Below are 15817 nucleotides of genomic sequence, written 5' to 3'. Positions count from 1 at the left end.
ACTTTCAAAATGTTGCCCAGCATAGTATTAAAAAGAGTTGACATACCAATATGCAAAACCAGTTATCTGAAGAATAAACTTAAGAATACAAAGCATCTTGATTAAATGCACAATAGTATGGATCTTCTGGATTTCTGAAATGCTGTTCTGCACTGTGTTCACCTTCAAAATTTTTTTTTTAGTGTTATCCATGCTCCATTACCAAGTCCTGTTGACAAGGTAATTAAGCAGTTCGTTGTTTTCTGCTTTGTTCAGCCACTGGCTGTTTTTTGACTTGTTATGAAGATGAGGAAATTAAGTCCAGTTACATTTAGATATGTCTGCCTATTTTTACCTAGCTTAATATTTTGAGTGGCACTTAAGGTAGAGACGTTAATGCAGTATTGCAGGGTGTATTTTGATGTAGCTTGAGTTCTTACAGTAGAGCACCTGAAACATGGCTTTGCAAAAAAACTATTGATGTTAAGACAGTTAAATTTCCAGGTACAGGTTGACTGACTAACAGATCCTTGGCTATTGCATCATTTGATTTGTGTAATTGTTAAATTCAATTTTGATAATGTGGGGGACTTGTAGAAAAGCTGTTATACCTTGAGACAAGTGACAGGAATTGATTGTCTGTCTGGCCTCTAAAATCAAGGATTAACTTGAATAGGTTCAAATCGCAGTTGTAAGCGTGAAGAACAAAATTTTGAGAAACTAAGGAAACTTATTTGTGAAGTTAGCAGCCCAAGGAGTTAATAGACTTTGCATTTAAGTTGAGGTTTCAAAACAGTGTATGTAGCTTGAACCCAGGGCAAGGGCAGAAACTCTGAGGAGGGACTGCAGGTATAACTGTGTGAAAAACAGCTTCAAAATTATGTCGATGTAGGAAGAGACTACAAGAATTAATAAATAAACAGGTTTGCTGACCCTCTCCTGTCCCAGGTGCAGAACTGTTTCTGGGACTGGAGAAAGTATAAAGTAAGACTTGACAAAAACCAGGCTTTGTTAAGCCTGGCAGAGTCAGTGGCACTGCACAGTAAAACTTTGTTTAACTGCATGTGAATAGAAATCAAGTAAGGTGATGGTGCTAATATGCAGCAAGAACAGTTATGATTAGAGACAATATAGATATTCCCCAGATCTGAAACAGATACTTATAAAGGGGAATGATGAAGGTGGTGGCTAATAAGTCAACAGAAAATGTGGGATGAAGGGGGGGGGGGCACAATATGATGATGTTGAACCGGAATATGAGATTTTATTTTCAGTTCTGGAAGCCTGTGATTTCTGTTTGTCCTTGGGATGAATGGCTTCACATTGTCGCACCTTGTTTCTTTTTTGTCAGTTTAATCTCAAATGAAAGAAAATCCTGGAACTCTTTGGTACATTGGTGATTCAAGAACTTGTAAAGACATTAACACAGTGGGGCCTCAGTCCAGAGCTGGGAAGTTCTATGATTAAAAAAAAAAAAAAAATGGTAGCAGGACAATAAATGATTGAAAATCCCAGTTGTTAGATAATCTGAAGTTTGCCATCATGACTAGATTTAAATGATGATTTTTTGCATTACTTGAGTTTAATGAAAAATCCAAAACAATTTTGATTCTGAAAGTCTTTTACTTTTCAGGTTGCTGCTAACACTCCCAGTATGTATTCTCAGGAATTGTTTCAGCTTTCACAGTATCTACAGGTAATTTTTCTCTTGACAGTGTTAGTTTGACTAAATATTTAATCTTTGTTCAAAACACAAGTCTTATGCTCTGTTTGGCTTGCATTTTGTAAATTGGAACATGATAAGCATTTAACTACCTTTTTCTGTAGCAAAATAATGTAAACCATGTTGTAATCGAACATAGTGCGGTTCTATGTAAACTTTTGGGGTTTTGCTTGAGCAGTATGAACTATGACTTTTATAAAAGAAACATGTAAGCTCCCTGTTTTATAGAAGGCTCCCTGAACACTACGTATCTGCTTTTCCTGGCCTTTTTCCTCTCCTACCTCACTGTCCCCCGGTTTTTTTTGCTCCTGTTATTTTTGGCATCATCCACTGCTGTGGATGTGATGTGTACACGTATAAAAGTTTTGGTAGAATAAAAGAGTGGCAAAACAAGAGGTCACTTCATGTGTCAAGAACTAGTTTCTGTGAATATAGCTTCTTAGTGTCAGTATTTCTGTCCCTGTATTTATTGGAAAGCATAAGGGAAGGGACAGTGCTGGCAGCTCGTCTTCCTCATTGGCATCACCAGCCTTCTGTGCCTGCGCCTGTGTCAGTTTAAATAGGTGTGTTTTTTCCCAAGATGTCACATCATAAAAGGGTTAGACTGCAAAATGGCAACACATTAAAGTGTGTGCTAATACATATAAACAAACTCTTTAGAAGGGATCATAAAATCAGATGTGAAAAAATTCTTACTGGTAAATTCTATGTAGCTTTAATTTATGTGTAGTTCTACTGACTTACTTTACCTGTTTTTCTTTCTTAGTGGCAATTTTTATGTGTTCACATCAATGAGGAGACTTCTGAGACAGATACTAACATTATATGTATTTGCTGACATAGCAGGGAGCAGCTCAGGCAGATGCTCTTTCTTGGAAGGCCAAATACTTACTCACTCACCAATCTGTTCACTCTCTGTATCCTGGAATTGTTAACGAAGATGCTCAGTCTTACTGTCGTTCTTGCTTGGCATTTTTTTTTAATGACCTGATTTGAGGATGAACAGCTCATTGCGCGGGAGCTGCCAAGCTACCTTTTGGCATTTACAACTTTGTTACTCAAATTACTGATAAAAGTCAAAGTGTTTTTAAGTCTTGGAAAGAATAAATTCTTACTATGTGTGGTCAGCATGTGCAACATATGCATGCAAAATGAAGGTTTTTAGGAACCCGAAGTTGTAGGATAACATTTTCTAATTAAAATAATCCAAATAAGTGAATGGGTGGATAAAATGGGATGGGCTTATTATAGTTTTGAGTATGTGACAGTGCTTGCTACTCACACTTCCTTTTTTTCCTTATATTTTGGTATCTCTTATGTTGCTTCTGTTTTTTTGAGTTGTTCTAGCTGAACTGACTGGTGCTCTGCTCTCTTTGTAGGAAGCCTTACATCGGGAACAAATGTTGGAACAGAAGCTGGCAACCCTTCAGCGACTACTTGCTGTCACGCAAGAGGCTTCAGATACTAGTTGGCAGGTATCTGCAGGCATGCTTTTGCTTTATGGACTGAAACATGCAGTGGCGTATGAATTTTAGCTCTTAATTTATGAACAATGGGGAAAAAAGCAGCAGAAAGAATAAAAAGCTTATGGCCATTCTCTTGAACTATACAGAAGAAAATTTTAAGAAATTTAGTGAGTATGTGCCAGTTTGAAATAACTGTTAGTATTAAGTACTCCAACAAAATTAAAGCCTTTAAAACAGAACACTACAGCAACTACATAAAGCACATGTTAATACTAAGGTGATACTTCTTTTCTTCTAGGCTTTAATAGATGAGGACAGGCTGCTATCAAGATTAGAGGTTATGGGAAATCAATTACAAGCATGTTCAAAGGTAAGTAGTTCACTTAAAGTTGAATGCTAGGAATGCTGAAAGGTAACTCTTTTGAAGTGTTTTGACATAAGCTAGTCATAGGAAAGCAGTTGAAACAAACTTTCTGAAATGAGCCTGTGTAATTTTGATAATCTGAATGGCATGAAAACTGTAGATCTGTTCTGCATTTCATGGAATCATCTTTAATCTAGATATATGGCTATTTTTCAGCATTTTTTAGCCCAAACTGATCTCTTGTGTATGCATATAAACGTGTGTACTGAAACTCAGAAAAGGAATTTCTGTCATTGGTGAGAAGCAATCGTTCTATCCTGTTTCCTATGGATGTTTCTTTCCAAACAGGGATTTGAAAAAAGGCGTTATCAATGAGCTCGCTGATATTCAGAGACAGACTAACAAGTATGCCCTGCCTTCATTGCTGTTTAGGCTACGTGTGCCTGCCTTAAACTTTTAATTCCTCTGAACTACCTACACTATGAGAACAGTTTTTGCAGGCCCTGTTTAAGGTCTTTTAGATGGAAACTCCTAGGTTTCTTGTTTGTCAAACTGTAGGTCTCCTAGGCTTGACGTTGTCCTAGCAGTGTCCGGAAAAAACCCATAATGTTCGTATAATCAAAGCTGAGCATTGAATGTGTGCTGCTGTAGATACACTTTAAAAAAGAACTGGTTTATACCCAGTCATGTCAAGCATCTTTGATCACTGATTTTTCCATAACATTTTCCCATCTACCAGAAATTGCTAAACATTTTGGAATAGAACAGGTCTTATCACAAGCGAATATATTTAATCAGCAAAATACAAATTTATAATCTATCTTTGTATGTGAATTATCTTATATGTACAGAACCAAACAGAAGACAGTATACGAAAAGAGCTTATAGCATTACAAGAAGACAAACACAACTATGAGACAACAGCCAAAGAGTCCCTGAGGCGGGTCCTTCAGGAGAAAATCGAAGTGGTCAGAAAACTGTCTGAAGTGGAGGTATTGAATTTTCATGCCTAGTCTTCTGCAAATGCTGAAAGAGTTATTACTGCTGCTACTTAGATCCCTGTTTTGTTGCCTGTAATGTGCCAGTATTTGTTGTATTGTGGTACTTGCAGTACATTTAGTAGTAGTGTTGATTTCTCCTGTTTGATAATACATAGATTGTTAAACAGTTAATGAAAAACTATTCTTTAAACTCCTGCTTCTTTATCTGCCAGACATCAAAATTCATGAAGCTGTCTTACAGAAATTAGTATGTGTGGGAAATAAGTGAGGGGGAAATTACATACGTGCATTAGAAAAAATCCTGTTAGACCTTGTTTAAACTGTAAAATATATGGAAATGCAAGTTTAACCTCTCATAGAAATTACACTTAAGAATAAGCTTTTAAGATTACAAAGCGTTGGACACTTTCTTAAAATAAAATTTCTGCCCCTGTAATATCTCTCATTGTTATCTTTTCCTTTATTTTATCTTTCCATTATAATTATATGCTGTGTTCCCTTAGGTCAAGTAAGGCTTAATTTTGTGTGCGCAAAGTGTCTGCCCTTTTCATGCTTTTTAGAGAATGCAGTGCATCCAGTGCTGCAATAAATAACTTTACGAGATTTCACTTGAAAACATCTTTTTATATTGTAACAGTTGCCAACAGGTTTGTTAATGGTTGGAGTTTTATGTGTACTTCTAGCTTTCTCCTCCTTTCCAATCCTATGCTAAGAGAAGAATCTTATGACTTACGCTTTTTCATCTCTACTTTGACTCTTGGGGGAGAAGGATTAATTTAACTTTAGCAAGAGATTTGCTTGAGTGCTTCCTGCCACATACTTTATATACAGAAGAATCATTGGCTACTGCTGGTTGAATGTTGTTCTTTAATCATTATTATATAATGTCATTTTGAATGCACTTCTGTTTAAAGGTGTTTTGGTGGTGAAAGAAAACTAAGTAAGAGTTTGTTACAAAAAAAAAAAATTCAAAATGCAGAGAAACAAATCTTGAGCTATGAGGAGGAAGCTCTATACACCATTTAGTTGTGTTGCTTTAGTTGTGCAAACTTCTGGAGCATTCCTTGCCTTTGAAGACCCAGCTGCCTCTTGAGTAAGAAGGTCTTGGTTTAGGTGCCTTTCCATGTTACGGAGTTCAGAAAAAGATTTAGAACACTTTCTTGGAGCCATTTGGCTTATATAATGTGTTAAGTCTTCTTTTGCTGGGTGAATGGTATGATGATATCTATTGATTACATTGAATCACAAAGTATTATAGAACTTTCACAGTTTATCATAAAACAGAAGAGAATGGGGGAGACGGATTATATGTTTCAATTTGTTATTCCTATCAGTCACAATTAATTGTATAACCTGTGGGTTTTTTGGTTTGGGGTGTTGTTACACATGCATGAAGATAATACCTTGTCACATATAGAACCTTAGAAATGTTTGTATAGATAGCATTTTTGCCCAGACTTTATCTGTTTGATCAGCCTTAATGATTAGGAACAAAGTAGTTAAATATCATTGGTTACATGTAGTGTTTGGAAAAAATATCATTGGTTACATGTAGTGTTTGGAAAAAAAACAGATCAACAGATTATTAGTCTCTTTTTTTATTTATTGCAATTAATTGTATTTTACAGCGGAGTTTAAGCAATACAGAAGACGAATGTACTCACCTGAAAGAAATGAATGAGCGGACTCAGGAAGAATTAAGAGAACTAGCTAATAAGTACAATGGAGCTGTAAACGAAATTAAAGATCTTTCTGACAAATTAAAGGTAATGACAGAACTTCATCTGATTTATGATGATACTATAAGGCCTGGAAAAAATAAATACAATTTAATTACTAATGTAGCAATTGAATAAAAGTTAAGAAACTTTTTAAACAACAAGTAAATGAAATAAAGATGTACATCATCTTTTTACATATTGCTTTGATTTACATTTAATGTACCTTAAAGTGTCATCAGTTAAGTAAATTGCTGAAAAGTTTCCCTTTTTGTTTATTTTGGAAGTTACCGTATTTTTGGAGCTGCATTATATTTTAATGTAAAACTACATATGGTATAAAACTTTATATTCAGCTGCTTTTGTATAGACAAATAACTTTCAACCTAAACATCTTACAGTTAGTGGGAGTAAAAACTAGAATTAGAAATAAATTTGTATTTCATTTTGCCTCTTTGTGGAGTTACTAAACATTACTAGCCTACCACATAGTAGTAATATGGCTCAGCTTCCAGGGGGGAGGAGCATGCTATCAGGTTTGTTACTAAACTAAATGCCTAAGTATATTAATATTTAAAGATCCTTTATGCTGGAGAACAAAATAATCACAATATGATAAAACCTTTCCCCAATGAGTCTCCAATCTAGAAAGGTAGAAAATGTGGAGGAGGAAGGTAGTAGTGTTCTCGTTGTAGATCTGAGACAGTTGTTGCATGTCTTGGATAAGTACTAGAATTTGAACTTAGGTTCTTTCAGTCCTAGTTCAGCAGCTCAGACAGAAGATTTTTCTTTCTGAATTAAATGTTAAATTTCTGGTCTTAAGGCAATTGGTTTCCCAGTTACAAGATAATCACTGATGATGATGAGTACACACAGAAGGATCAAAGTTGAAACTTACTACCTAACTTTGAGGGAGGGGAATCTTGGAACTTATTATGAAATCCAGCAAGGAAAAAGATGTGGCTTTCAATCAAGTTGGTCTGTGCAATGTACATTCAGTTCAGAAGGACTCGGGGGTTTTGTTATGATTTGAGGTGCTGGGAGGCTTGGGTGTTTCTTAGTTCTTGGGCCCTGGTACTGTTCCTGTACAACCTGTTCTTCAGACAAAAAGTTAGTTAAGATATTTTGAGATTCTTTCTCTATATTATTGTGCTTGAAGTGAAATTTATAGAAAAATAACAGCAGAAAAATTTTGACATTATTTGCATTTTCTTTATCTGACCAGCAAAGAAAGTTATTTATGTACGTTTAGTTACACAAAAATTAAGGAAATCTGTTCCTTCGCGTGTTAATTTTTGTTTGTTCAGGGATTTTAAAAATCTTTTCTGAACAGGTAGCAGAAGGAAGGCAAGAAGAAATCCAACAGAAAGGACTGGCTGAGAAAAAAGAATTGCAGCATAAAATAGATGAAATGGAAGAGAGAGAGCAAGAGCTTCAGGCAAAAATAGAAGCTTTGCAGGCTGATAATGACTTCACCAATGAGCGGCTAACTGCTTTACAAGGTTAGTCACTAGTGGGGAAGAAATCTTGATTATTTGTTTTTCTTTTAATCTGTGAAATATCTTTTTCTTGGACTTCTGTTTACAGTACGGTTAGAACATCTTCAAGAGAAAACTCTTAAAGAACACAACAGCTTAGGTAGGTGCGATCAGTTTCTTGTTTCAAGCCGATTTCCAAATTTTCTGTTCAATTACTTTTATTATAAAAAGTCTTGCAGTCTAGCTGTCTGGCAAAAAAAAAAAAAAAGTTCCACAGTTAGCCCAGTCGTGCATTCTTGCTGGTATCCCTGGTTCATGTGGCCACAGCAGAATGCCAGCAGAGGGCACTGCTGTTGCGAGCGTTTGGCTGCGGGGTCATCGCTCTGTTCACAGCTCTGTTTGCTGCACCCTCAGCTCCAAGATTTTGAAGGTTTTTATACATATATCTCCCTATATATGGAATTTAAAAAAACCCCCGTATGTAATAGACGGTAGTTCTTTGGATGATAGTAACCTCTTATACTTTTGAACAAACAAGAACATGATCTGTAATGCAGGAAAATACATTAAATTTTACCTGTTTTGTTTGATGAGATGAAGGACTTAGGAGGAGGAGGTAGTATGAAAAGCCAGATGCATTTCACAGGGCTGTATTTATAAAGAAACAAAACCCAAAACATTTTACTTGGTTCCAGAAATAATACCCTTTCTTAATCCTAGGCATACAAGTTGATGACTTCATACCTAAAATTAATGGGAGCACAGAGAAAGGTAGTGTATCTTAAGGCTACCTTTTGTCGTATGGTTGATGTTTGAAGTTGAACAAATTCAAAATGTTCGCTAAAGTTTTGCTTTGAATAATATTCTCTTAGAAGATCAAATTTGTCCACTCCTCTGACCAGCATTGTTTTGCTTAGATTTTCAGTCTAGGTGTTTTTAGAAAGTTCTCTAAAACGTAACGAGCCAGCTAGGAAGTCGTCTTTTTTTTTTTTTTTTTTTTTTCTGGCTTGGTTTTGGGGTCTCAATGGAATCAGTAGGAGTCTACTGAATGATGTCAGGCTTGTGACACAAAGTGGAAAACTCATTGACTTTTTTGTTTTACTTTCATTTTCCCTTGCAAGACAGACATAAATTGTTTTTCTAGTAAATTGAGCGTGGTAAGTAAAGTCAGCAAAACAGTTTTTTCTAACTGTAACCTATGAAAAATGTGAGTATATGAAATATACAAATAGTGGAAACTAACTTTTTAAAACTCAGGAGTGTCTTTATGTAAAACAAGAATGAATACAGATTGAACTGATGGATTTTTTTTTAAAGACCAGTTAATTAAAGCCAAGTATTTTAACTAATATGTCTTAACATACACTTGAATTTTTTTTAATAAAGTTGCCTAATAAGACTATGCCCTATGTCACGTATAGCAAAGATTATTCTGGTTATAATTTTAAGTTCACTAAATTGTTCCATTGATTAAGATATATTTGTCCTTGTGTGGTAATTTAAAATTTTTCCTTGATGTAGCTTTGTTCAGCATTTGCTGTGTCTTGCTAGAGTGTGAAAGCTCTGAGGAATGGTGGTGGTATGAGTTGGAAGGATGGGGCACTTTTGTAGAGAACTCATATTTTTAACTAGCATTCACTGTGTTTAACGATTCCTGTATACATTTTTTAAATGAAATTTTAAAACTCTCTGCTCTAATTATTAGCTTTTTGCTTTCTTTTTGTATTATAAATGAATAGCTGCTTAACTAGGGAGACTAATAGCAAACTAAAAGAAGTTAATCATGGCATAGCATCGTGTCTATTTCTTATTTGAACCAGGAGGAGAGATCTGTTAAACACTGACAGAAACTGTACAAAAACCTCCCCTTAATCTAAGTACTAGTTATCCCTTAATGTCCTAGCATTTTAGGCTACGATACACACTGAAATTAGCAATCAGGAGACTTAAAGTCTGTTCCCAGTTCTCTGGACTGCCATACTTTGTTTTTAGATAGATTGATCCATCTTACTGATAGATAATACTAGGTTCATAATACTCTTAGTGCTTGATAGAATGGTTAAGAAATAAATTTACTTTCAATGTTTTTAAATCTTCCACTCCAGAAAATAGTGAACTCCTTTACAAAGCAAACCTGAGGTACTATATAGGGATTGTGATTTTTTTTCATTCTAATCACGTAAACTGTAAAAAGACTTTGAAAGTCAGGTTGTTGGAGGTTGTTAGAAAAACATGCAGTACTGTAAACAACAGTAGCCAAAGCTGAATTGAAACATTTAGCAAAAGCTTTCAAGCTTTGAGTGCAAATACATATTGTTTTAGAGAAATTGATAACATCACACTAAATATGATTTTTTTAACAAACAGTTTTTTGTTTGTTTAAAATTGTCAGAAATGTCATGTTAATTTTTTAAATAATTCTGCCTCTCAGTCTGAGTTTAAAAATTGTCTGAGATATTATTTCAAATTTGAATTAACGATTATGTGATTGTAACAAATATTGTATCACTGATATTTGTTTATCAAAGTTGAACAAGCAATCCCTTTTTGACTTATTTTGGATTACGTAAGAGTCAAAATATTGTCTTGGATGGATGCATGAAAATACTGATTCTTCTATCCTATGAGTAACAGTAGAATTTATGCTTAAATCTGGGAGTTTTAGCAAGCTGTCTGCCAATTTCTTTTTTTAATTAATATGGACAACATAACTGCTCATTCAAGTTATATTTCTGTGTGTTTATACAGTCTGTCACCTTTCTGTCATACATCTGCCTTGCTATTTTATTATTCTGTATTTTAGCATAATTTTCGATGTTTTGCATTGTTCTGTCTGTTGTACCACATTCTTCTGCATCTCTGCTGTACCTGGTCCATCCACATTTCTCTGGTTTTAGAGATTGCTGGCCTCTGTTCTCTTCATACCAGTCTGTGCCTTTCTGTATCTTCCTGTCCTTTATCTAGCTCTCATATAACGACAGATGGGCAGTAATTTTCTCTGCCAGGTTTTGAATTTTGTTTTCTCTTGAAAGCAGCAGGAGGCAGTCACTGTTTTCTCTTGCGGAGAAGTCTTGCATTATTTTAGAAGAACTAAGAATTTAGGGGTTATAACGTAGATTCAGCAATTTTGGCAGTGAAAGAGGTTATAGGTATTTTGTGTAAGGGAAAAACTTCACAGTTCAAGGTAGAAATCAGAAATTCAAAATTCTGGTTTTCATGCCTGTGAGGGAATTTTTAAAAATCTCTATCTGTATACGAAGGTATACATACGTCCCCAGCTGCCGTCAGAGGAAAATGGTGGTAAAACCATGTAAAATCAGTATGCTTTTCAAGATTCCTTTTGTCTCTCTCAAAACTTCAGGTCAAGTCATCAAGGTATGTTTATAGGCAGACTAAGCTGTTGCAGGAGTATGAATTTTGCATCACTTTTTTCTGTGGCTGTCTGTAACATTAAGAGCTGTACTTAAACTGAGGAACTAAGCACTCATGTTGTAGTCTCTCTAGAGTCTTTTTATAACAAAGTGTATTAAGATGATGATGGTTAGGCATTCATTTTCTCTCATTGTGTGTACAAGAGTTCTGGATCAGAAGAGAGTAACTTGCTTAGACATCAAGCCCCTAATAAAGGTTGGGTAGAACTGAGTTGTTTTGGCAAGTGGTCTTGTTTCTCGGTGAGTTGCATCATGCCTGGCTTTCATATTTAAATTTTGTGAGCTTTATAGAGATAGGCATGAGAAATTTGTAACAGTCACTTAGAGGATCATGTAAAAAGGTTAAAAAAAAATAGTTTAAATACAGATAATAAAAGCCATAGCCATGTTGCTGTCTTTTAAAAGCCCTGTCCTTGTGGATTAGAAAAAAGTTCACTTTTTAGAGTAACTTTGGAATATAGTAAAGCTTAGTATTACGTATTTGATTTTAACAGCTAAGCTTCTGATACCAGAAACTAATGATTAAGCAATTTTGTTAGAATGTAACACATTTTGCTGTTTTGTGTACTAAAAGGCAGCCTTTTCAGATTGTTGGACTCTTGAGGTCAAAGGATTTTTGAGGTTCTTCAGAGAGGAAGTGTTAGCACTTTTGTACTTGAAGATGCAAGGTTCTGATGGAGTTGGGAGCTGAACAAGGTCACATAGAAGGACTTGGTTAAACCTGGAAACTGAGCCGGTTTTGGGGTGTCTGCTGTAGAGCTGTCCTTTCAAAAATTGTTGTTTCAGTGCAGTGAAACTTTAGTTAAAAATTGAAGGGAGATATGCAGCAACACTTTCAAAATAAACGTGTGTGTGTTTCAAGAGGGTATTAGATATGAAGAATAAACATGAAGACTAAAGATAAACTTACCAAGTACCCTTTTAAAGCTAATAAAATGCTAAAGAATATAGGTTAAATACATGTTTCCTATTTCTTCAGTGCTTGGATTTGGTATATGCCGTTCCCCATGTCTGATTATGAATTAACAAATGGGAGGAAAAAGAGACATCAGTGCTAGGGAGTTGCGTGTTTCTGTAGTGTATTCTAAGTTTATTGTAATTTAAATATCACTTATGTTGCTTTAATCTTTTTGCCACAATTGTGAAGCTGCCAGTGGAAATTTAGTGGAAGTCACTTGTCACCACCTAACCTGAAAGAGCAATACAGCAAATGCCAAATGCAGGATGTCTGGACTTATAATAATTGGGTCTTACTAAATTTTGTTAAATAAAGTGTTGGGTTTTTTCCTTTAAATAGCTTCTATTGATGTAAGGGGCTTTTCATTATGCTGAAGAACTGCTATTGGGTTTTAGTATCTAGAAGTACCTTTTGAAAATGCAGTTAAAGTAATTAATTCTTCTGATCAGTTCAAAAGAGTAATCTATTTCCTAATATCACTCGGGCATCATTTCAATTACATGTCTTGTCTGCTTGTATATTAACTCAGATTTCAAAAGTTCACTGTAAATACACAATTACAAATATTGTTAATATACCTTTCAAATTTTTTTTGTTGCATCAATTTGAACATGATAAGAAGATGTAAACTTAAAGTGTTTCTTTCTTTACTAGAGCACTTTCTTTCAAAGAGTGGAGGGGACTGCACTTTTATTCATCAGTTCATAAAATGTCAGAGTGAGTACAAGAGTGTTCATCACATTTACTTTAAAACCAACAGAAAACCCAGAAAAGGTGGATAAAAAACAATTTGTCACTACTATTTAATATTTTTGTAGTATCAGATATTTTCAAAGCATAGAACTATGGCATTGTGATGTTAAGCAGATGCCTGTAGTAGTAAGAGATATCTTTGCTCTTGCAAAGTGATGATCACATTGTCTCTTCTTAGCAGTTAATCCATTATTGTCCTCTGACCAATAAAAGGGTGGTAATGTTGCCACGTGATGTTTAAAACTGAGTATAATTTTTCACATGTAAGAAGTTGAACGCCTAACGCTCAGTTTAAGCAAACATCACAGGCAGCAGTAGGACAGAGATAAGGTAATGATGCCTTTTCTTCACTTCACATGTCTGTAATTTATCTGGTAATTAAAAGTCTTGCACATTCTTCAAATTAGTTGTTGCAAAGAACAAAAAGGAAAACAATACCTTAACTTTTAAGTGCAAACCCAAGAGATTCTTTAAAGAAAAACAGAATATAAATATGCAGTACCAGTCTTTAGGAAGATGTGTTATTCTGGAAAGAGAAACATGTTTTTCAAAGCAAATGGCTTTTGAAAATGAGTAATAAAACAGCACAGCCTACGTATCGATAACTAAGGAAAAACTTAAGATGTTAATACTTTTTGTAAACCGAGAGAAAAATATCATTAGGATGAAGAGAGACAAGTGCTATTAAGTGTCAAAGAAAAATCCTTTGTAGCATAAAGAATTATTTTTTTTACTGAAGAGTTTACAGAAATTATGTACCTGAAATCGAGCAGAGAGAAGTATTTATATGCAGAAATAAGACAGTATGTTTTTTTGACACTATGCTCATTGGACTCTTCCATTTTAAATGTCAATAAGGAAGTGTAACAGACTTGTTTGACTTTACTCCTTGTTTTATGGGCTGCGCTACTATAAACTGAGTGACAGGAAGCTGCTAATGTTTGTCTAAGAAAAACCTAAATTTTATTTGAAAAATGTTTATTCTTAAAAGTGAATGACTGGTAGCGGTCTTCTGTCAGGCTGAAGTTTAAAATAATTTTATATTTTGCAAAGATCTTGTATGAATCCTCTTTATTCAGTACATAAAAATGAGCTTAAGTTAAATCTTTGAGTAAAAATATTTTTTTGTCTGGAGTGAAAATGAAGAGCACACTGAGTGTTGTTCAAATACAAATTGGTTGCTGGTTTTCGTTGTTTGGATGTTGGCTTAGCCTATTTTAGCAAAAGTTGTATTAGTATCAACTCTACAAACTCAATGTGACCAGTCTAGTTACTGTTGAGAAGCAAAAGCAACCGTCAGGATTTAGTAGAAGATTCTAAAGACTGATTTACTGATGCCTTTCCTTTCCTGAGAGATTGACAGCTAGATTAAAGATATTGTAAGGCCTCGATTGCTTCATTTTTAAAAGAATGAATACGAGTTCAAAGGGTTCAGTATTCTGCATTTTTTATGACAGTATAAAGTTTTACTATCTAATCAAGAACAAAAAAGTTCCCAAGTCAGCAGCTTGTGTATTTATCTCTGGACTAGAAGTTTGCCTTTCCCAAATTCAAATATGTTTAGTCAGGCCCCACAAAATCATGAGGTTAAAAACCTGCAAACTGTTGGATCTGTTATTTTCATTTTGTATGTAAGCGCTACCCTTCAGTCCTACTCCTGCTCTTTGCTCTCTGCAGCAGTGAGTGTTGGGAACTAGTGAGGAGAAAAAAAATTATAGTTTCAGAGATCACCAGACACTGGAGTTTTAAGACATGCAGCAAATACTTAAGTGAAGAACAAAATCAGAAAGATTTGCAGTCTTGAGAAAGAATATATAGTTCATCATATGATACTATGCCTTTTTTTTGCCCAGAGTGTTAGGTATTGGTAAAGGAGCAGGTTTATTATTTAAAAACGAGTAATACGATAAAAATCCCAGAAATAGGAGTCGCTCATAGAAGTTGTGTTACTATAGGGTTTGCTGTTTTGTAATAGAAGCAGAGGAGTTAAAACTATAGGATCTGCAAACTGTAAGAGAAGAAAAAGGAGAATTGAGACAACCATGCAGTTTGTCTAGAGGAGAAGGTTCTGGCTTGTGCTGGCACAGTGGGGAAAGTACACATCTCCATAGTTCTGGGGGAGAAGCACTTAAACTTGGAAAGCACAAGCAGAGAAAAAAACAGCTTGAGTCAAGGAAGTGGAGTATGTAAGATAGCACAAAGAGAAAAATTAGATGATTAAACAAGTCTAATATTCTGTGCTAACAGTTGCTGCAGAGATATAAGGCAATTGAAAGCGTTCACCTGTTAAAAGCAATCAAGACCTCTCAGGGTACTGAAGCTAGAAATTTTTTGGTGGGGGAGAAACAACAGGACACTAAAATGTTATTCAAGCTGCATTGCAACTGCTTAGCTTGGGTAGCATTGTTTGTAAAATCCAGATTCTGTAGGTTTTTAAAAATACTTTTTTGTTTATTTATGTTTTTTAAGCAGAATGGGGCTCTCGATATCATCCAGTAACCTGTCCTGATCTACAACATTGCAGAATGTTACAAAATCTTGCTCTGAATGATCTGGGAAGTCTGTTACTTTCTGATCATTACATCCAGTTCACTTGTTGCTCATTTCATAACTTTGTTTTAGTAACCACTGGTGAAAACCAGTGACATCAACAGCAAAAGTCATGGTGCTTCTTTTTGATTAGTACATGACATGAGTTATTACCAAAAAAGGTGATGATGTACAGATGAAAGAGAGATTTGGTGCCCTGTTAGCTTCCTGTCTTTCACTCCAATATAACTCTTCTTTGTGTCCCTATTTTTTCCTCATTTTGTGATTTTTACAATTACGATTTTTAAATGCAGGTCAATTTTTTTTTTACTAAGTTTTTGTTGTTTTTTTTAAAATTTATCTATCTAAAATGGAGTAGGTTTTGGATGGATTGAGTAGCTAATTTCAATTTTTCCA

General features: G+C 34.8%; 1 protein-coding gene across 23 annotated transcripts in view; it reads left to right on the top strand.

The window, feature by feature from the left end:
* Nucleotides 1-15817, top strand: part of SLMAP (sarcolemma associated protein) — a 91290-nt gene that overhangs the window by 41312 nt on the left and 34161 nt on the right. For 6 of the 23 annotated variants that reach the window (XM_075432389.1, XM_075432400.1, XM_075432388.1 and 3 more), the window contains 10 exons: nt 183-219; nt 1613-1675; nt 3082-3177; nt 3467-3538; nt 4384-4524; nt 6162-6299; nt 7585-7753; nt 7839-7889; nt 8450-8500; nt 12773-12835. In XM_075432389.1, coding sequence (XP_075288504.1) covers nt 183-219; nt 1613-1675; nt 3082-3177; nt 3467-3538; nt 4384-4524; nt 6162-6299; nt 7585-7753; nt 7839-7889; nt 8450-8500; nt 12773-12835 — 881 coding nt within the window. The remainder of the gene's footprint in view (nt 1-182; nt 220-1612; nt 1676-3081; nt 3178-3466; nt 3539-4383; nt 4525-6161; nt 6300-7584; nt 7754-7838; nt 7890-8449; nt 8501-12772; nt 12836-15817) is intronic. The other 17 variants (XM_075432399.1, XM_075432393.1, XM_075432408.1 and 14 more) reach the window with 5 other exon arrangements.

Source organism: Opisthocomus hoazin, chromosome 11, assembly GCF_030867145.1.
Source record: "Opisthocomus hoazin isolate bOpiHoa1 chromosome 11, bOpiHoa1.hap1, whole genome shotgun sequence".
In the NCBI taxonomy this organism is placed as follows: domain Eukaryota; kingdom Metazoa; phylum Chordata; class Aves; order Opisthocomiformes; family Opisthocomidae; genus Opisthocomus; species Opisthocomus hoazin.
The sequence above is the reverse complement of the archived record's forward strand: the minus strand, read 5'-3'. Positions and strand labels throughout refer to the sequence as shown.